General features: G+C 48.1%; 1 protein-coding gene across 1 annotated transcript in view; it reads right to left on the minus strand.

Annotated features, from left to right (window-relative positions):
• SLC6A11 (solute carrier family 6 member 11) overlaps positions 1 to 22133 on the minus strand; it is a 124265-nt gene that overhangs the window by 99678 nt on the left and 2454 nt on the right. The window contains exons 2-5 of the mRNA XM_057555651.1: positions 21218 to 21352; positions 20962 to 21102; positions 17583 to 17673; positions 1012 to 1144 (exon numbers count right to left, since the gene is read on the minus strand). Of these exons, the coding sequence (XP_057411634.1) occupies positions 1012 to 1144; positions 17583 to 17673; positions 20962 to 21102; positions 21218 to 21352 (500 nt within the window). The remainder of the gene's footprint in view (positions 1 to 1011; positions 1145 to 17582; positions 17674 to 20961; positions 21103 to 21217; positions 21353 to 22133) is intronic.

The raw sequence follows: 22133 nt of genomic DNA on the forward strand, positions 1-22133 counted from the left end.
CCGACTCGGCCCAATGCCACCGGGTAGGCGTGCAAGCCCAGCGTGGCCCAATCTTCCGACTCGGCCCAATGCTACCGGGTAGGCGTGCAAGCCCAGCGTGGCCCAATCTTCCGACTCGGCCCAATGCCACCGGGTAGGTAATCAATCCCAGCATGGCCCAATCTTCCAACTTTCGGAGGGACGACAGAGTCCTATTTCTTTTTTCACATATTTCACATGAAACTTTCTGATTTCTGAATGTTGGTAACTAATTCTCCCCCACCTCTTTTCTTTTTAATATGACACATGAGTGGGCTGGACTTGGCCATGAGCTACACATTTATAACCTCTAGTGAGCCCTGTGGCACAGATGGCTGTACTCATCAGACGGTCCTTTGCTCCCCTCACTTCTAGGCCTCCCTGGCGGTTGGTAAGCCTGTGCCTTAGGCTCAGGCCAGTGGCCTGTGAGTAGAAGAGCCACAGTAACTTCCAGGCCAAGGCAGTTCAGAGCTGGCTGTCTCCCCCTATTTCTCCTCCCCTGTGAGGCACTGGCCCTGGAGGCCACCTGCTGCCGCCAGCACCACAAGGCTACAAGATGGAGGCGGGTGAGATCTTGGGGTCCGTCAGCGTAGGCACCCAGCAACACCTGCCCTAGCACACGCCTGGAATGCAGGTCTTCATTACAAAAACCCCATGGTAGTAGTTTAGCATTTCCTGGTTTCCAAAGCACCTTAACTCTACTTTCCTTATATGACTCTCAACCCAGTTGGAAAACAGGACAAGGTTTTATTACTTCACAGGTGAGCAAACTGAGGCTCAGAAGGTAGAACCCAACAGCCCCGAGGTGTGTGGCAAACAGGTGGGGGACTGGGATTCCAGCTCTGGACTCCTTGCTAGCACTCCTCCTAGCCCCCAACTCAGGAGCTGGCCTTTGCAACGTGAGCCCCCTGGCATTCTCTGCATCACCTGTGGCTTGTACAAGGACGACTCGCCCCTCCCCTGCCCGCGGCTAGCTAAAGATCCACCTCTTACTTTTCCTGTGGACTTGGTCCCCTTCCAGATGCAGAAGTAACAGATGGTCCAGGCTGCCAGCAGACACAAGGCCAGCTCCCAGCGAAGGTTCCCGATGTGCTCGATCCCATCTGAGATGGCCAGTACCCGGCGCCTGCAAAAGGGAGGGCAGAGAGTCACGGGGGTTGGAGATGGCCCACAATGACCCCACCATAGGCCAAGCTAGTGCTGCAGAGGGGCAAGGACGGCCCACGCACTCATTCGCCCACCATTCACCAAGCGTCTTCTCTGAGCCAAACTCAGGGCTGGGTGTGGGAGCCTCAGAAAGGAGCAAGACGCACCCGCAGCCTTCATGGATTCACTGCATGGGGGATAGGATGCGGGTTAGCGGATGGTTTACGGAAACAGTATGGTAAGAGCTGCAGTGGGAAGAAGCACAGGGGCTTTGGGAAGACCGAGAAGCACCTAGCCCACCTCAGGGGTGCTGGAAGACGGCAGGACGGTCCATAGACATTCCAGGTCCCTCCCTCAGGGGAGACTACACAACCCTGCTGAACTCAACGGTGGCCAGAGGACTTGCTTTGGCCAGTGGCACACACTTCCCTCAGACGGAGGCGTTCAGAGGCAGGCGGTGTGGTCTGCCGTGGGCTCTGTGCCCTAGTGCTGCTCTCATAACAGAAGCATGTGTCAAGGTGGACCTCTAGAAGCCCAAGTTCCTAAGTGAGTACATGAGCCCTCCTGCCACCCCACATGAGCGGGGTGGCTTGTTTTAAATGCCTGTGTCACCCTGACCATGTCACTCTCTGCTGCCACCCCACGTTGAGAGCTGCTGTGTGAGCAAGAAGCAAACTCTGCTGAAAGACAAATGTTGGATGATATCACTCGTATGTGGAATCTAAAAAATGCAACCAACCAGTGAATAAAACAGAAAAGAAGCTGGCTTACAGATACAGAGAACAAACTAGTGGCTACCAGTGGGGAGAGGGAAGGGGGGATGGGCAAGACAGGGGTAGGGTTTTTTGTTTTTAAAGGGGTTATTATGGGATTACATAAAGTCATGGGTGTGAAAATTTTGAAAATTGTAAAGTACTGTAGAATTTAAATAACCTTTCATTCAAAAAAAAAAAAAGCCACAAAAAAAAAACCAAAACCCAACTCTGTTGCTTCAAGCTACTAAGATCTTTGTTACTGCAGCATAACCCAAACTCTCCTGACTGCCACAGGCGTCAGAGAAAGCTTTCTGGAAGAAATGATATTTGAGCCAGATTTTGAAGGATGATAGAGTTTAGCCAGGAGAAGGAGGGGGTAAAGATTGTTTTAGGCCCAGGGACTCACACGAGCAAAGGCCAGAAAACGGAGCATGGGATACTTGGGGAACGAGGAAGCCCAGAGACCAGAAGCAAAAAGCAGGACAGATAAACAGAGGAGGCATCCTCGGGAGCCTTGAATAGTGTGCCAAGGGGCAGGGGTGTCCCAGAGGGCCCAGGCCACAGGAGAGGGGGACCCTGGGTGCGCTGAGCCAACGTGACCAGCCATGGCCCTCCCTCAGAACCCCCCAGTCCTTCAGGGCTGACACAGGCCTGGCTCCTACAGCCCAGCCTGGGGTTTGTGTTTCTCTAAAGTCAGACTCGCCACGCTCCATATTGTGCAGAACCATGGCACCAACACAAACCCCCTCCACACTCGCTCCACGAACCCCGTGCCGGCTGCCAAGCCACCCCCACCGGACCACGCCAGTCGCCTGGGCGCTCTGGGAACGTCCTTTGAGAAAGCAGCTCCCATCCCACCAAGCATGAAAGCCTCCCTCAGTGTCTGTCTCCCTGGGAATCCACTTGGGGCCTGATTTTGCATTAATTACTCAATGACACCAATTAGCGCTGGTCTGCAGGCTCCCTCCAGCCCCAGCCCCTGCCGGAGAAATCAGGCAGGCCCCCAAATAAAATTGGGCTGTGTGCAGCCGGGGGTTTACTCGAAAGGAAGCCAGCTCTCACACCTATAGGCAGAAGGGGGAACATCTACTAAATATACATTTATTGAGCATGTACTAGGTACCAGGCACTATATTAATACTGAGGATAAAAAGGCACGCATGGTATGGTCCTTGCCCTGTACTAGGATAAGTTGGGCAAAAAAAAGTCCGAGTTATCTGAGAAAGAAAGGAGACAGCTGCTTAGCTATAACGGTTACTTTATTTGCTTCTTATGTCTTAGCGGTCTTTGGCTTTAATTCGTTTTAAAACAACAGGCTGTATTAAATGAAACCTTTAAGAGTACCTATCATTAAAACAGAGCAGCAGGACCCAGAGCATGGTCCTTGTGGGGTGCTTGCCAAAAATACAAAAAATCCTGTGGGCCCATCCTGGACCCACTGAGTCTGAATCCTTACAAAATGGTTCCCGGGAAGCTGCATTTTCCTTTGTTTCCCGGAGGATTGCTCATGCACAGCAAGGCTTGAGCAACACCGCAGAAGGAGAATTTCCTGGTGTTGGAGGAATGATGTACAGACTCCAAGGGTTTTGTTTTGTTTGTTTGTTTCTGAGAGGACGTGGAGAGGGAGTTAGGGATCCTCTGAGAGGATACGGAAGGGATGTACTTTCTCCCCAGAGAAATACCCTGATGCGTCCATTCACTCCCCAAATTCTGCAGGAACTTCAGGATGCTCACCAACTCCCCTGTCTCCAGACTTAGAGCCTCGTAGCCGAGGACGCATAAGTACCACCTTACAAACCGCCCCCCGGAGCTTCCCAAACACCCATCAGGTGGCAAATGGGAAAGGACAACCCGGAGCAGGAAAGAAAGCAGCTATGGCAGACGGAAATGCCCAGGTACGCTGTGTGCCTGTCACTGCAGCCTCGAAATCTCCATTAAAGAAACACTGAGACAGGTCTAGCAGGGCTGCATGCACACCCATGCCCTCTTGCTGATGTTGTTGTTTCCTGAACAGACAATCTGAAAACTGGAAACAGCACAGGGACAGAGGGAGAAAGAAGGGGGCAGACCCGCCAGGAGAGAGCTGGTGCAGGCCCCCCTCTTCACATTTTGGATGCTGCAAACTTTTGAGTCATGCAGCTGGCTTCGGCGCCCTCTCGCTTAATTGAACAATCTAATTCCCAAAATGGGAAGCAGATTACTAAAAGCTATGCAGGATGAATTGCTCTTTTGTTCCACCAGACATTATTTGAAAACATCCTCAAACTATTTTCTTTAGGTTTTACCAGCACTGACTCTAACTAGCAAGGGACATAGAGTTTCTGAAGAAAAGAGGCTCGGGGACCAGGTTCTCAGCCTGCAGGACTGCGGGGTTGTTTTCAAATCTACAAGGGCAGCCTTTGAGAGCATGGGGGCTGGGACACTCAACTCTGGAGACTTGGAGAAAGCACAGCTCTTCCTGGGAAAAAACTTTCTTAATGACCCTCCCCCGTGAAGTGCTGGGACAGAAGAAAGGTCTGAATAAGGAAGAGTTTGCTGCCAACACCCTGGCAAAAAAGGACCCAGGAACAGACCTCTCGACACCGTTCAGGGGGCGGGAAATGTTGAAGACTGGATGGGGCCCTTCGGAGGGATTCATTTACCCGAGTAATACTGTGCACCTACTACGAGCCAGGCATGAAAGCAGGTTCTTCATGAAGCATTTTTTTCAGGCCATAGGACTATTTCTGGAGATTTCCACCCAGCACTTGGAGGTGTAATGCCTCTGCTTCTCCAGCCCTGGGCACACACAGAGATGGCTGGGCTCAAAAGCCAGCTCTGCTCCTGACAAGCTGTGTGACCTTGGGGAAGGGACATCACCTCCTTTCCATAGATTTTCAAGCAGGAACTCATCTCAGCCTCCCAACAATCCTCAAGGTAGATGCAATTGTTATCATCATTTCAAAGATGGGGAAACCGAGGTGCCAGGCGGTTAGGTAACTTGCCCAGAGTCATGCCGAGAGCAAGTGACGGGCGGGATCTGAACCCAGGGATCCTGGCTCCAGGGCCCAGACTTTCAGCTGCAGTGCTAGCTCCTAGACTCCCCCATGACACTAAAAGCACCCCTTCCTTCCTTCTTTACAAATTAAAGCCATGGTGAATGCAACCCCCAAAGCTACCTCACGTGACTTTGCGCGCTGGGCAAAAGGAGTACACAGCACACATCCTTCACGCATTTATTAATTTATTCAAGTGATACTTATTAAGGTGTTTTCAGTGTGTCAGGTACTGTGCTACCTTGCGGTCCTTCAAGAGCTCGTGGTCCACGGGGGAAGACAGACAAGTGAACAGAGCAGAGTGTGGAGAGGGTCAGGACAGGGAAAAGCAGGGGACCTTCACTGCAGATCTGGCCGGTATCCGGACGTGGGAGTGGGGCTGGGGAGGCCCTGGAGGGTTAACAAAGAAGAGGGAGGCATTTGGGGCAGAAAGTCCACCAAAGGCAAAAGCCAGGAGGCTGGAACAAGGGCTCGGGAAGGCCAGACAAGGGCTCGATGTGCAGCAGGAAGCGGGGTGAGAAGTGGGGGCGAGGATGAGGCTGCAGTGATGGGCAAGAGCCGGACTCTGAGCCTTGCTGAGGAGCTGGGGCTTCATCCTGAGGGTGACGGAAGCCAAGAAGAATCTTAAAAAAGAGGAAGACTCCATCAGATGCATGTTTCCGAAAGCTCTCTTTGGCTGCACTGGAAAGATTGGACGGTAAGGGTGGAATGGAGCAAGGTGCCCAGTGTGGAGACTTTTGCCTTAATTTGGACAATCAAGAGGGAGGGGCTGGACTGAGGTAGGGAAATGGCCCTGGAGGGTAACAGATGGGCTGGGGTGCAAGGTGGCTGCCTGGGGGTGGCAGGTAGCAGGGAAGTTGGAGGTCCAGACTGACGCCAGGTTTGTACCTTCATGGACGGGCGGGGGGCATTAGCTGAGCAGGAGTGAATTGTCAGTCGGGGTAGAGGAGGAGGAGGTGGAGAGTCAATCTTTTAGATAAGGTGATTTTGAGATGCTTGTGGAGCACCCAGGCGGCTGCAAGGCCCAGAGGCAGCTGGGTGTCTGGGTACAAAGCTCACAATAGAGATGCAGGGAGGAGATTCAGACCTGAGCCCTTGGCCATCAGGTGTCCTGGGAGAGCATGAGGCCGCCTGGGGAGAGCTGGAGAAACGGGAGGGAGAGGGCTGGCCACAGAGCCCCCGGAACCCCATCATTTACAGGGCAGATGGAGGATGGGAGGAGCCCTTTGAGGAGACAGAGAAGGGTTAGGCATCTCTGAAGAAGGTGGTATCCCCAGAGGCAGAGGGAGAGGGCGTTACAGCAGGGGAAGCAACCCATCTGCCAACTGCCTCCAAGCAGCCTGGTGAGAGGGAGAGCGTTGCGGGATTCGGGACCAGAGTGGCAGGTGTAGCAAGGAGAGCTGCTCAGCCCTGGCGGGGCAGACTTCAGACAGCGGCATGCAGGGAGCAGAGGGGAGGTGAGACTTGGTGAGGCGGCTCTTTGGGGAAGTTGCTCTGATGAGGATGGGAGCTAGGAGTTCTTGGCCACAGGGCACCAGAGCTGTCTTACCTACATTTGTTTTATTTTCAGGTTGGCATGACTGGGATACTTAATGGGAAAGAGCCAGGAGGGAGGGGAAGTTTCAAATGCAGGAGGGAATGGGGGGCGAGGGAGGAAAGAAGCAGGTAGAAGTCTCTGAGACGGGCAGCAGGGAAAGAATCCATGGGTGGAGACGTCATTTCTACAGGAAGAAGAGGGAAAGAATTGGGGAATCCAAGAGGTGAGTTGAAAAGCAAACTATCCTCATTAAGAGACTCTCAGAGAGTAAGGAACAAGAAGGCGCTGGTAGCAGAGGGGACTGTGGCAGGTGCCACCCAAGAGCCCTCACATCTCACTGCATTCAGTCCTCACAGCAACATAACTACCGTGAGGGCATTGTTATATCCATTTTACAGGTGGGGAAACTGAGGCCCAGAATGGTGAAGCAACTGGCCCAGATTGGGACCTGAAACCAGGTTCTTCTGATGCCCACACATCCTTCTGTCTCGGCAGACGCTGACCCCAGAGAGAGGATGCCTCCCGCTCAAGGCTTCTGCTATGTCCTCTGCAGTCTGAGGGAAGTGGCTGGAATCCGATCCTGTAACACCCTCACTGTCCTCTCTGTGTCTCACATACACAGAGGGGCTGAGTCCAGAGGGAAGGAAACAGCCTCATACCTGGCGTTTCCCTTCCAAACACTAGCTTCCAGAGCCGAGAGTGGTTTGACCGGAGAAAGCAGAGATGGAGTAGACCCCTCTCTCCCACCACCGCAGAGGGCCCGGGAGGGGCGGTGTGGGAACAGGTCCCAAGCCGACCGGGGAGGCCTCATCTTAATGTCCAGCATGGAGCCGGCAAACGCATCACCTTTCTTTAACCTACCGTGGAGGGGAGCACTGCCAGGGATACAGAGACAGCCCTAAAAGCTGGCGCTGAGGGGCTGCGCTATAAATAGCCTTGCTCAGGCCTCCTTTCTGGTCTCCCAAAGCAACAAACAAACAAAAGACAGCCCATCACCCAAACAAATGCGCCTTCCCTGCCCCCTCCATAATCCCTCCACCTTCGGGGTCCTGCTCTCACTTCCCCGGCCCAGTGCAGGCCCCCAGCTCTCCCCGTGTATGGGGTCTGCTCCTGCAGAGCCCTCGGCCAAGGCCCTAAACCGAGCTGGGGACTCAGGGCAAGGGCCCTCCTAGCCCTCTGCATCATGCATTCGCTCAGGAGAGTGACTGGATGCCACCTGCGTGTTGCTGAGGGCCCTAAGAGCAGGGCCTGCAGTGATGAGGACGGCAGGTGAGTCCTGCCCTCAGGGAGGAGAAAGGTGATGGCAAGGTCAGTGACAGCTTGCATTTCCTTCATGCTTACTGAGGCCAGTGCAACCACGATTCCTGCTTTACTGATGGGAAAACTGTAGCTTAGGGCAGCAACATGCCCAGAAAGGCAGAGGCAGAACCTGAAGCCACATCTATCCAACTTCAGAGACAGTGCTCGGACCCACGGCCCCATCTTGGGGAAGATGGACTAGAAATGTGTCACCCAGGGAAGACAACTAGGCAACGAAGTTGGTTTGTGGGGTCTGGAGCTCCCATGCCAACTTCTTCTGTCACTGCAGAAATCCTCCTCCCCGGTCGCGCGGAAGTCCCCTCCAGTCCCCTCCACTTTCCAGGATTCATTCCACGGTTCTCTCTGCCAAGAATGTCCCTCCACATTCTCACATGCCTTAAAAATTCTGCCTGTCCTTCAAGCACCAGCTCAAATAATACAAAGCCTCACCAAGTGCTTCCTTGGTCCCCACCTGTACCCTGAGGACCGGTCCCTCCTTCCCCATGAAGGTGCAGTGAGCATCTACACGCACCAGGCACTCCTAGGTCAGGGGTCAACAAACGGTTTTTGTAAAAGGCCAGATAGTACAGATTTAGGTTTCGCAAGGCATATGGTCTCTGTCCCAACTATTCAACTCTATCTTTGCAGTGTGAAAGCAGCCAGAGACAATATGTAAATGAACACTATGGCTGTCTTCCAATAAAACTTTATTTACAAAAACAGGCAGCAGATGGGATTTGGCCCACAGTTTCCTGACCTCTGTCCTAGGCTAATGCTTCCCAAAGAACACTAATCCTTTAAGACACCCTGAGGTCACACTGGGACCTCACTGAGAAATGGCTGCACATTATAGCCCTCCTTAGAGAGTCCCAATGCTCATTAGACTATTAAAGCCTCTGAGAAGTCCTGCAATAAAGATACCTCTATAGCTCTGTCTAACCCAATGTTTCCCAATCTTATTTAGAACTATTCCCCATTAAAGTGCAAATTAAAACCACTATGAGATACCACTTCACGCCCACTAGGGTGCACCCAAGAGGACGGCTGTAATCAAAAAGACAATAATAAGTGTCCTCAAGAATACAGAGAAATGGAACCCTCACATATTTCTGGTAGGAATATAAAATGTTCTAGTCACACTGGAAAAGTCTGGCAGTTTGTTAAAAATTTAAACATAAAACTCAGCCATTCCACTCCTAGGTTATTCAAAAATAGCCAAAAACTGAAAACCACCCAAATGTCCATCAACCAATAGACCAATTGTGGTCTATCCATACAATGGAATATTATTCAGCCACAAAAAGGAATAAAGCAGTGATACATGCTAGAATATGGATGAACCCTGGAAACATTATGCTAAGTTTAATGAGGAAGTGACAAAGACCACACATTGTGTGATTCCACTGAATATGCAATGTCCAGACTACACAAATCCACAGCAACAGACAGAAGGTGAATGGTTGCCTGGCGGTGAGAGTGAGGTTAACTATAAATGGCATGAGAGATCTTGCTAGGGCAATGGAAATAGTCCAAACCTATCTTGCGGTGACAATTTCACACTTGGCAAGTTTGCTCGAAAATCACCTACTTGTACACCTAAACAGCGTGCAGTTTATGGCATGTAAATTATACCACAAAGCTATTAAAAAGTTGTTAAGAAGGAAGTGCCCCACCACGTTTCTGCCTTTCCAAAGCGATACCTCCTAACTTTGTGCAGAACACACTTCGGCACAGAGCACCGGGCAGTCTCGCATATGTTAACTTGTTTTACACCCACTGCCCAGAGCAGACTGAGGCTCCAAGTAGATACGGACCTTGCCATAGATCACAAACTGGAAAGTGGCAGAGCCTGGCCTTGCACACCAGTCTCCTGACCCCAAGTTCAATGCCTGTTCTGGTCCTGCATGGCTGGAGGGTAAGGTCCAGCAAGATAGGAAGCAGTAAGGAGAGGTGTCTATAAGTAGGGATCCCACGCCACAGAAAGGGCCTCACTGCCCCGTGGCTGGAATCCCAGCGCCCTCGGGTTCCTGCCCTTCTCCTCCTTACCAGGACTCAGCACAGCCTTCCCAGACCCCCGGGTTCCCCTGGTACAGTAGCTCTGCGTTAGGAGTGGTCGAAAGCTCGGGGAGGGTCTGACACCTGGCGGGGTCGGCCCCTCCAAGACACTCTGTGTTAAGCCTGGCAGAGAGCCACTGTCTGCTACGGAGGGACTGCGGGCAGGAGAGGCACACATGACATCAGGAAAAGCCCTGGACGAGAGATCCAGAGCGGGAACGGGCATCTGCCCCCAGGTCCAGGGTATCCCACCAGGAGGCCTCTGGTTTTTGAATGACACCTCATCCACCTGAGCTGTGGGGCGGGGGGTGGGGACAGGCTGAGAAAGGGCAAGATGCAGGGGTGAGAAGAGCCACCATCGACTGGTCACTGCCCCCCTGCTTCCGTCACTTTATGCTGACTGCACCTGGAAGGGTGGTGAGGTGCACCCATTTGCCAGGGAGGAAACTGAGGCTCAGAATCACCTGCCCAGGGCCCCCATGAGTGGGTGGGAGAGTCAGGTCCCAGTTCTGGTGCTTCTTCCTCATCCTAGAGGTCTTCCAGGGAAAGCATGGAGCAGAGTGTGTGTGTGTGTGTAAATCTGGAGAGTTTCAAACATGTTCTCCTGGTTTTATTAGAAGTAATAAGGAATCAAGATAACACGCTAGGGCTTCCCTGGTGGCGCAGTGGTTGAGAATCTGCCTGCTAATGCAGGGGACACGGGTTCGAGCCCTGGTCTGGGAAGATCCCACATGCCACGGAGCAGCTGGGCCCGTGAGCCACAATTGCTGAGCCTGCGCGTCTGGAGCCTGTGCCCCGCGACGGGAGGGGCCGCGATAGAGAAAGGCCCGCGCACCGCGATGAAGAGCGGTCCCCGCACCGCGATGAAGAGTGGCCCCCGCTTGCCGCAACTGGAGAAAGCCCTCGCACGAACCGAAGACCCAGCGCAGCCAAAAAATGAATAAATAAATAAATAAATAAATAAGAAAATCCTTTAAAAAAAAAAAAAAAAAAAAAAGATAACACGCTAAAATTTGGGAACAGCCCCTTCTGAGTTACTCTCTGCCTGAGCCTGAATTCAAGTCATTCATTAACCTCTTGTGCCACCAGCTGCAGGGCCACAACATACTCCAGGAGGCCAGCATCAATTTCCAGCTGTCATCACAGCAGATCAGAGTCTGCTTGCCTCACACTCAACGCCTGGCTCAGCTGGAAACCACAGTATTCTGTTAAAAGCAAGGTTCAAGCCATTTCCTAAAGGTACCTCTTGAAATCCAACAAGACAAAAGCCAACAGGTTTTTCGTGTTTTGTTTGTGCTGGGCGCTGGAGACAAGTCATTCCTCATTCGTTCCTCCCTCTCTCCATCAATTATACATCTCCATCTACAGCAAAACTCTCTCTTCAAGAACCTAGGGCCACAGGGCTGCAGAGAGAAGGGACACACCAGTCGGATTCTGCCCCGTGATAAAACAGGGAGTTGATGGTATTTCAGACACGGGCGGGAGGAGCATGTACGGAAGGGTGGAGGGATGCAGGTGGGATCAGAGGGGGCCGGCTCTCAGCCCAGCTCCAGCTCTTGCTAGCCAAGAGGGGCACTTTGGATAAGTCCCTTAACCTCTCCCTGCCGCAGAATCCCCTGAGTGAGATGGGAATCTGTTCAGTGATGCTGTACCATGTATCCCCTGGGTGGGTGGATTAAATGAAGCGACAGGCCTGGAGGGCCATGCTCAGGGCCAGGGTACACAGTAGCTGCTTAGCAACTAACTGCAACTTCCCTTCCTTTACTTCATCCATCAGGATGTAAAAGGAACCTCAGTCAGAACTCTTGTGGTTCAGTAAATCGCTGCTTCCCATTACTCGGTGTAAGACATCCACTATTTATGAAAACAAATGCCCTCGTAGCTGATTTTATATACAAGTATCTTTACTCTAATGATCAAGATTGGCTAATAGGGCTTCCCTGGTGGCGCAGTGGTTGAGAATCTGCCTGCCAATGCAGGGGACACGGGTTCGAGCCCTGGTCTGGGAAGATCCCACATGCCGCGGAGCAACTAGGCCTGTGAGCCACAGTTGCTGAGCCTGCGCGTCTGGAGCCTGTGCTCCGCAACAAGAGAGGCCGTGATAGTGAAGAGGCCCACGCACCGCGATGAAGAGTGACCCCCCACTTGCCTCAACTAGAGAAAGCCCTCGCACAGAAACGAAGACCCAACACAGCCATAAATGAATGAATAAATAAATAAATAAATAAAAATTAAAAAAAAAAAAGTAGTCAACCTTTAAAAAAAAAAAAAGATTGGCTAATAATAGGAGTTCTATAAAAGGGAGCTGATCTAAGAGATGAATTACGTTTCTGAACCTGGGAACTTATACTCTTCAACAGAGGGCAGAAGCAAAGTAAGAGGACACAACTCCACGAGGTTAAAAAACATTCATTCATTCATTCATTCAATCTTCCATCCATGTGTTTGAATAAATATTTTTTGGGCACTTAGAATGTGCTGGCAAGACAACAGGGAACAAAACAGGACAGTCCTTGCTGGCATAGGGCTTATAGTCTAATGGACGGAGAGACAGAATAAACTAGTAAAAAAAACACAAGGATAAGTCCTATGCAGGCAATAAAACAGAGATGGGGTTGAGAGGGACTGGGGTGCCGATTCAGCTGATAAGTGGAAGCAACAGGATGGGTAGGGAGGGCTTCCCAAATGACATGTGAATTAAGACTCAATGATAAGAAAGAGCCAGACACACAAGGACTTGGTGAGGAAACTTCTAAGCAAAGGGACTCTTCTATACAAAAGCTGGACACTGAGCCTAGGACAAGCCCAGGACACACGAAAGACAGAAAGAAGGCCGGTGCGGAGGAGGGCAGAGGGGAAGACGAAGGAAGCAGGGGCGGCCCTGGGCCCACAGCAAGAATTAGAGCTTCACTTCAGCAACTTGGAGCCCAAATTTTGTGTCCAAATTAAAATCAATTCAAGTGGCCACATGATTTAGAAATAAACAATTTTTTAAAACCTCCTCCAGGAAAGATAAACCAGAAAGACAAGACTACATCCTTCTGAATAAAGATAGAGAACTGAATACCCTTAGAGCTTAATTCAGGCTCAGCACACAATATGCTCTCAACAAATGTGTGCTGAATGGATGCCGCGCAAAAGCAATTTCAACTGTATACATGGCAAGCATGCAGTTGCTTGCAAAACCCTGGACGAGAGGGATGAGAGGACCGAGAAAGGGAAGTGAAAATAGACCAAAGCCCATCTGATGCTACAATGCCGGTTACACTCTTATAGCACTCAATCCCTCCAGAGGACACAGGCTCAAAATGTAGAACCGCAAACATATTGAGATAAACTCACGGGTGCCAGATGCATAATGAGTTACTAAGGGAAACCAGGGTGGCCTGATTTTGAAATCTGACATGAGGAAGACAAGCCGCCCCTGCCCCACAGGCCCCCTGCCTGAGCCAGAACCCAGGACTGACCCAGAGCCTGAGCTGTTCTCACTGGCTAAGCCAGTAACATTAATTATTCCCTGAAAAGGAAAATGAACTTTCAAGATGCCAGATGCCCAAGGTCAGGGTAAAGCCATGGGCAGCCCTGCGCAGGGAAACAGCACCTTGTAACTGACTTTATGGGAATCTACGGGCTTGTCTCTCCTCCGCTTCTAGAAGGTTAGAACTGCGTCTTACCCTCCCACCACTCCCAATTACGCCAAGTGTCCTTCTTATGTGCACCAGGAGCTCAGACATTTGTTGAATGAATGAACAAGCACACAACTGAGGCAGTCCATTCTGACCAAGCAACGTGGCCCTGAATAAGGTCCCTGGAGTTAGAGGCAGTGAGAACAAGACAATAAGACCACACTATAGATGGGAACCAGCCACACAAGGAAACAGCAAAGAGAACTAGGAAAGAAACATTTTTAAGGACACTTGATCCAATACTTGAAGGGCTGTCACATGGGAAAGGAATTAGGCACGTTCTATCCAAAGCCCCAGAAGCCAAACTATGAATTCAAGGAAGAACTTTCTCCTAGCAGAGCATTTGCCAGGCTGTGTTTAGTGGAATGCTAGCATTCCGGGGTGGGGGATGGGTGGGGGATGAGGGGAAAGAGTCCAAATGATTGCACAGGAAAATATGTTATTTGAGTTTGAGTTAATCAAAGGTAATGGATATTCTTACTGAAGGGCATGGTTTTCAGCCCTTCTCAAATTTATGTAGCTCCAAATAGCTTTTCATAAGATGCTACAAACATCTCACAGAGTCTCTACATTCCAAGTTCACCTCTGAGGAGAAGATGAATTAGAGCTGTCTGATAAAAACACCTTATGAAGGAAGGAGTGTCACACCAGCATTTGGTAGTTTTAGGATGCAGAATTCAACATTGCATAGATGATACAAATGCAATCAGAGTAGAAAACTAGAACCATGGGTTCATTCTCACATTGACTTTCATTTTGAATGACCAAGTAGCAGACAAAAAGGCCCAGTTACAAGTGAGGACACAGACTCGCCATCCCCTCCCACCACTTGGTGTCCAAATGAGTGGGTGACATGGATATGACAAAGGGATCCTCAAAGCCATCAGTGCTGTTCTGGGGAGCTTAGGGACAGGATGAGTTCTTGCCAGAGCCCACTTTGACTCTCCTCAAGTAGTATTTTCTAGAAAATATTGCCTGCCACCTTCCTCCCATGTACCTGTACATTCTGTAAGTATTCACTGGGGGCCTTCCATTGACCAGCAGTTGTGAGCAAAACCAGAAAAGGTACTGCTTCATGACTGCCTCCTGGGGAATTCAGACAATAAACAAACATATTGCACAAATAATAATTTAATCGAGGTTTTCCATACATGTTACAAAGGAAATGAATGGTACAAAGCAACGTAAGTTACACAGAGAGCTTATTCAGTGTAGGATTTGAGGTTGCGTTCCCTAAGGGAGCACAGAGACCATGTTTTGCAGACACTCAAATGTGCAGGTTCTAAACATTCCACTGGAAAACCATAGCCCAATGAGGCTGGAAAAGGTCACACAGCACCACCTCCCACCCCGCAAGAGCAGCCTCTGCTCTAGCATAATGTCATATGGATGCTCTATTTGGGACTATGACTCAGTAGGTCTGGAGAGAGCTAGAGAGTTTGCATTCTAACCAGGTGATTCTAATGCTTCTTCTCTGACAACCACATCAGGCAGCACTACTTCATCCGGCATTTTAAAAGACTTAAATAAATGGAGGGCTATACCATGTTCATGGACAGAGAGGCTGAATCACAAAGATGTCAGTTTTCCTCAAATTAACCTATAAGTTCAATATTCTCCCAACCAAAATCCCCCCAGAGTTGTTCTGTTCTTTATTATTGTTTTTTAACTTGACAAGCTGATTCTAAAATTCATTTGGAAGACTAAAACAAGTTTGGAAAAGAGCAAAGTGAGGGACTTGCCTTACGAGGTCAAGGCTTAAAATTAAACTATAGGTATAGTATTGACGCACAGTTAGCAAAAGAGATGAGCAGAACAGAGAGCCCCTAAACAGACATGTGCTTGTAGGAAAACTTTCTATGGAAGATGGCATTACAAATCAGTAAGGAAAGGATGAACAATTCAGCAAATACATATATATATATATATATGGCTGGATTCCTACCTTGTACCATATGCAAAAAGAAAATTTCAGGTAGATTATATTCCTGAATGTGAAAAAACAAAACTTTAAAACTCTTAAAAGAACCCCCCCAAAAAAAGAAAACCTAGAAAAAAATTTTTTTTTTACAACTTTGGGGTAGGGAACTATATCTTAAATAAGACACCAACTGTGCAAACCAAAAAGAAAAATATTGGCAAATTTAAATTCAATACAATTTATGCCATACATAAACAAGAAAGAAAAGCCACACACTAAGAAAAGCTATTTGCAGCATGGGTACTAATACCTACAATGTATCAAGAACTCCTACCTATGAGAAAAGAGAAAAGGATATGAGCAGGAAGTTAATGGATGAGGAAACCCAAATGGAGCAAAAAAAACATGAAAAGATGCTCAACCTCATAAAATAATTAGAGAAATGCGAATTTAAAACAGTGGGATACAATTTCATATCCATTACACTGGCAGAACTTAAAAACTCTGACCAGAACAAGTGCCTAGGTCTAGAATGGGGAGCCGTAGAAATTCTCGTTCTACTCTTATTTGGGGAGTAAATTAGAACAATTCCTTTAAAAAGCAATTTGACATAATCTGATAAAACTGACAGTGCATGGACTCTACCTCCCAGTAATTCCACCCTTAGGTATATGGCCTAGAAAACTTCATTTGTGCAGAGAAGTACAAACAAGACATTCACTCAGCGTGCTTAATCATTGTGGGAAATGGGAGACAGTCTAAATGCCCATCAAGAGGAGCCAGGTAAACACAATGTAGTCTCTTTATATATGGAAATACCATACAGCAGGAACAGAATGAATGAACCGAAGCTACATGTATCAATATGGAGACCATCTCAAAACCAATATTGAGCAAAGAAACAAAGCTATAAGAAAAAAGTGAGTAATGGACACCATTAATATAAAATTTTAAAACATGCAAGAAAGACTTAGCTATTATTTGGAAGATATACATAATATGTATATATATGTATATATACATATAATATGTGTGTATGTATAGAGGGAAGTATTTATTTATATTAATATTTCTATAAATAAGTTATATTTATAATTATAAACCCATGTCTTTACATTCATTTTATAGAATGATAAATCTAAATTCAGCATAATGACCTCTAGAGAGGGAAGGAGAAGAATGGTATCTGGGAATAGAATAAAAATCACTCATAAAACCACTGTCCCTCTACACTATCATTAAAGTAGGGAAGGGTCTTCAATGAAGCCAGACCCTTCCAGATTAAAAAGCCTCAGAAAGCCTTTAGCCACCCTTCAACCCACAGAGGAAACTTCTCTTCAATTCCTGGGGCACTGCACAATTCTGCACATTCACAATGTAAATGATGCCTTCTAGGGTTGTGCAGTGAACAACTTATACAACTGTACGTGGCAGCTCTCATAACTCCAGGGCCACAGACCCCTTTGGAATACTGATGAAAAATGCCCATCTCTGGAAAAATGCCCACCCACACAACTACTGCCTATAACGTCTGTGGATTCAGGCACCTTCCCAACAACCATCAGCAGCCCTACATTGGTCAAACTCTTCCAGGAACAAGGGCTCACAACCTTCAGAAGTACTTGCAGACAACCCTGTGAGACTAAAGCTCTTCCTAAGTACGTTGAAAACCTGCCTCTTTACAACCTCTACCCGTTAATGTTGATGTACTCCCTTTTGACATGACATTGCTGCTACTGAGAGAAAGCTAACCTGTCCCCCCGGAGACTTCCGCTTTCCAGGCTAAATATATTCTTGACTTAGTTTATTGCAAACACGCCAAATCTTCTCTTTTGTTAAAAATGAATTTTTAAACTGCCCATCATTTTACCAAGCACTTCTTGCCCCAGTAAGTAAACAGGCATGCTGACATGTCGTCAAAGAACAAGAAAGCATTTCTCTCAGCTGCCCCTTTGGGAAACCTCTCAAGATCTCCATTCTGGCTTCCAAAGCAGCCAGATGCCCACAGAAGCCAGGAAGTACAAGGCTGGAGGCAGGGTCAGGCTTTTCCCAAGGGTGGGGGCTACGTTAACTGAGCAGCACCAGGACAGAGCCCCCCCGGGCCAAAGGAGACAAGGTATTTCCACTTACTCCCAAAACTCCATGACGGGAGAGGTGGCATTCTGTAGGGACACGTGGCTGTGGTTGGTTGCGTTCAGTTTCTGGAACTCCACGCAGTTCTCTATAGCAGAAACAAGACAAGAAACACAGGAAAATTACCCTCCGCGAGGGCTGGATCTTGGAAAACCTTCAGGGCCGATGGTGCAACCAGGTGGTTTCACCCAGCCGCCCCAGGTAAACATGCCTCAGAGAGCACTGTGGGGAAAATCAATCACTTACAAACAGTTTAAGAGGGAGGCTTGGCTTGATTCAAACAGGAGGAGAAGTTTTGGGGGCAGGGTACCTCCTCTCCCCTATTCCCATGAATACGGCCTTTACAATTCTTTCCTCTGGCCTTGTTCTTGAATCTTTCACCTTTTCCACTTCCCTGCCTAAGGCCTGTCCATAGCATTTACCTGCTCTGCTCAGTGGCCCCAGCAGGAACAAGGGGGCTAAAGGGGGGCGTCAGCCATGGTGTCCCTGGGCCAGTAATGCAGGTGAGACTCAGTTTTTCTTCGTGGAAGAAGAGGCTAATGTCACAGCTGCCTCATAAAGACCTGATGACTGGATGAAATAACATCCAAGTGTGTAAAGAATCCCTAATTCCTTCATCATTCCCTCAATCCAGGAAAGAATTTATTGAATATCTCTTCTCATTTCATGAAACTTGATGACCAAGAGAGATTTGAATCTCAAGTTAAAAACATCTGAGTGTTCATCCTTTAAGGCCCAGATCAGCCCATTAACCTCTCCTCCAAGAAGCCTTCCTTGATCTCCGTCTCCTGAATTCTAAGAAAGTTAGAATTTAAAGGTCCTCCAAGGAACCTCCTTCTCCACGCCCTTTATTTTGAAGAGGAGGAATCAGGGTTCAGAAGTAGTCAAGGGACCCCAACCACACCCGTTCCTCCCTCACAAGTCACCAGCCAGTTAGGGGAAGAAAACAGAATCAACTCCAGCCAAGGCTCCACCTCCTTTGCCATGGTTATCGCCTGGTTCTGTCTGCCACCATGGGATCTGGGTCTCCTTCCTGCACCTCCCTGTTCACAGAGCCACCTCAGTCACCAGACTGTGAGCTCCCCGAGGACAGGGCCTCCTGCACCCATGCGCTTCAAAGCCTGTGCACCCAGCACAGTGGCCAGCACGGAGCCCGTGTTCAGCCTCACTCTGGCCCTTCGCTCTCCTCATGCGTGCACAAGCCCTCCAACTCCATCTATAATCTCCAGAACAGGAAGCCTTTCTATATGTGATGTTTCACACAAGTGTTCACACGCCTTCAGAGAAAAGGGAATGCAATCAGTGGAAGAAAGCTTTGCAGCCCACTGGGGAAAAGTTCCCCAAGTGTCTGCACCCTTCCCACTTCTCTGGGCAAGTGCTAACCATATTAGGAAAGGAGATGGTCTGTGGGGTCCACAGACAGTCCTAAGAGAGGTCTGGGAACCTAATATTATAGGCAAAATGCCTGAATGTACACTTGTGCCTTTTTCTGGAGAGGAGCCCTTAGCTTTGATCAGATTCTCTAAAACAGTGTTTCTCAAATTTTTTTTCTAGAGTAAAAAAATGTCTCAGACACCCAAGGTTGACATGGTATTTTTTATTAAAATGACATTTAATCTTTTACAAATAATGAATTATAAAGTCTTTGTGATTATAGTATTCAAACACCTATAAAACCAGAATTTACAAGTTAAATACCAACTATACTATGGAACCAACACAATTCAAATTGATAGCATAAAATAGATGTGCATGATAATGCCATCTTGTGAAATTAAATCGATTTCCCAACAGAAAAACAGAACTGACAGGTAGGAGGCAGGGTCTATGGAATTAAGCTTGTGTATTTTTCCATGCACTATTTGAGATTCAATTCTACCACCATTTTTCTCCGGTCACACATTTGCAAAACCTTTGTTCCTACAGTTTGTTGCATTCTTGGCTGGACTTAGTATCAATGACCATTTATGAATTAAATCTCTCTGCTCTTTTTCCCTTGGCCACCATCATCCTGTTCACCAAGAAAGCATCTTAAATTGTAAACATGGACAAAGTCAGGCACTGAGATCCCCCAACCGTCCTCATTTATAAGGTGACTGTGCAGATGATCCAGAGCATGCACAAATTTTTAGAGTATCCTCAAAATAAATATGCACAATTAAATTATCATGGAGGACTCACAGCCCTCCAAGAATATGTCCTTGAATTTTAGTTTGATAAACAAGACCCCACAAAATGTGGTGGATGGGGGGAAGCAAGGCAAAGTCATGCAGGGATAGAAGCTAGTTCACAGCATTTTCTTGGTCTAATGCCCACTGTTCCTTCTGCTGGTGACCAACATCCTACCCAGTCTTACTGTGTCTCAGCTTTCAGGATGACTGGCCACGTCCAGAGACAACCTAACCACAGGTTACAACACAGATGGCGAATAGGTTAAAGCATGTGTGTTGATTCCAGTCAAAAGGTGGTGGCTGCCTAGACTACTGACCAGAGTTCTGAGGCCAAGACTAGACTCAAAAGGAAAGCGTTCTACAATCGACTAGTGATGTCTGCACTGAGCACAGCCTCCAAAGACAGGGGTTGAGAAGTATTTGCCTTCCCTAGATTGTAAGATTCAACCCTGACAGGATGACAAATTGATAAGTAAACAGTATATTAGAATCCAAAGTAATGTAAAAAGGTACCCATTCAAGGCAGGAGGAGGGTGGTGAATTCAAGTATCTACCTGGGTAGGACAGGTAGAGTAAATGAGCAATGTGAGCTGGGTGGGGACTGTGGCCAGCTTGAGGACAGAAGCTTCAAGCAAAGGCAACAGACGGTTCTCAGCTGCAGCCATTGCTGCCAAGTAAGAATGTGGGAATGTGGCTCTGGTTTTGCCAGATCTTTTAAATTTTTCAAGAGAAGCTGAAAATCTGGATTTTCATGTCAAGCCTTCTGATTTTTCAATTTTGACAACCAAATACATTTTTGAAATTTGCTGGTCACTGATCTAAAGCCTAACTGGCTGACAGACCCCCTGTCTGCAACCCTTGATCTAGTCTAACCCCTTCATTTTACAGAGGAAAATCTGACACTCAGAGGCAGGGCTGGAATTGCAGCCCAAACCCCTGAATCTCAGTTTAGTACTTCTTCCTTGCATCCCTACTCTGTGCAGGAAGGGTTCAGTCTCTGTATTTGGCATAGCAAGGAAAGAGCATCACAATTCTTCTCCCTGTGCCAATCCCTGGGCCAGTGCTCAGCTCAGGTTCAGAGCTGAAGAGTGTACAGATCAGGTACACTTGCAGTGGAATCTGGACTCATGGCAAGAGACATGACATACCACCAATCCCAGGTCCCCCAGCAGGACCATCAGAGAGACCCTCCCTGGAGGCCATACCTGTGTTCCATTCGTGCCCACAGGTGGCCCAGGGGAGCTCGGTGGTGAAGCAGTTGCTCAGGTAGAAAATGGCCCACGCCAGGATGATGATGTAGTACACGTTTAGATGGGCCTCAATCACCTGTGTTGCATAGCCAATGCCTGAAAGAACAAAGGAAAGGCAGTGATTTGTCTCTCTCTGCCTTGTTAAAAGCTGCCCTTCACAACCTGACATCACCCAGGAACCCTTTTACTTTCTTATTAACTTCGCACTTACCTTCAAATAAAGGGCACACTTTCCTCCAACACGTAATGCCACCTTCACTAGTAAATTGTCCCAGAGCTGTTTCCAGGAAAAAAACAGGAATCCCACAGCATATAAAAAACACCACATAGGGAATCAGGAATGCCCCTGCAAGGATGCAAAGTAAGTGAATGAGGTTAAAATTGCCTCTACCACTTCACGTTCAGCCCTTTAATAAGCACCTACTAGAGGCAAGACATAATGTGCTCTGAGCTTGAGTTCAAGTTCCTCCTATGAGGACCAGAGTCAGAAAATGTGAGCCTGGGTTTGTGCTCTTTGCCACCTACTCCCTTGAGTAAGTTTATGTCACATCTCCCAGCCTCAACTTCCTCAACTGTAAAGTAGGTCTTTAATACTTAATATCTGCACCACTTATCTCACAGAATTGTTGTGCAGCTAAGATGATAATGTAAAAGAAATTGTTATATGCTTGATTCTTTTATTTATGCATTCTACCCTCCAGCGCAGGTCAAATTCATTCCCTCCCTGAACGTTACATCCTTCTTTTTTATTCTAAAGTAACCTCAACAGGCCAGGGGAGGGGGACCTCTTCTTCTTACTTGGGAAGTAACCTGCAAAAAGTCTTCATAAAGAAAGGCATTCTCAAGGAGATATACAATGAGCAGTAACAGGCCCTTGTACATGAGCCCTAGGTATGAAGCTGAGTTATGAGCAGTTCGTAGCAAGAATCTGTCCAGAGAGGCTGGCTTTGAGTCAATCTGAGAAAAGACCACCGTAAGCTTTAGTGCTCCCATCTTGAAACACAATACCCACTGCCTGGGCCTTTCTGTGAAACAAATTAAATAACTGAGGTGAACATGAGCCATTACAAGAAGAAAGGGATTTTTCCAAATCCCTCATTCTCTCTCTCTCATCTAATAACAAAGCA

The sequence above is a fragment of the Balaenoptera acutorostrata genome, chromosome 10 (genome assembly GCF_949987535.1).
Source record: "Balaenoptera acutorostrata chromosome 10, mBalAcu1.1, whole genome shotgun sequence".
Classification (NCBI taxonomy): Eukaryota; Metazoa; Chordata; class Mammalia; order Artiodactyla; family Balaenopteridae; genus Balaenoptera; species Balaenoptera acutorostrata.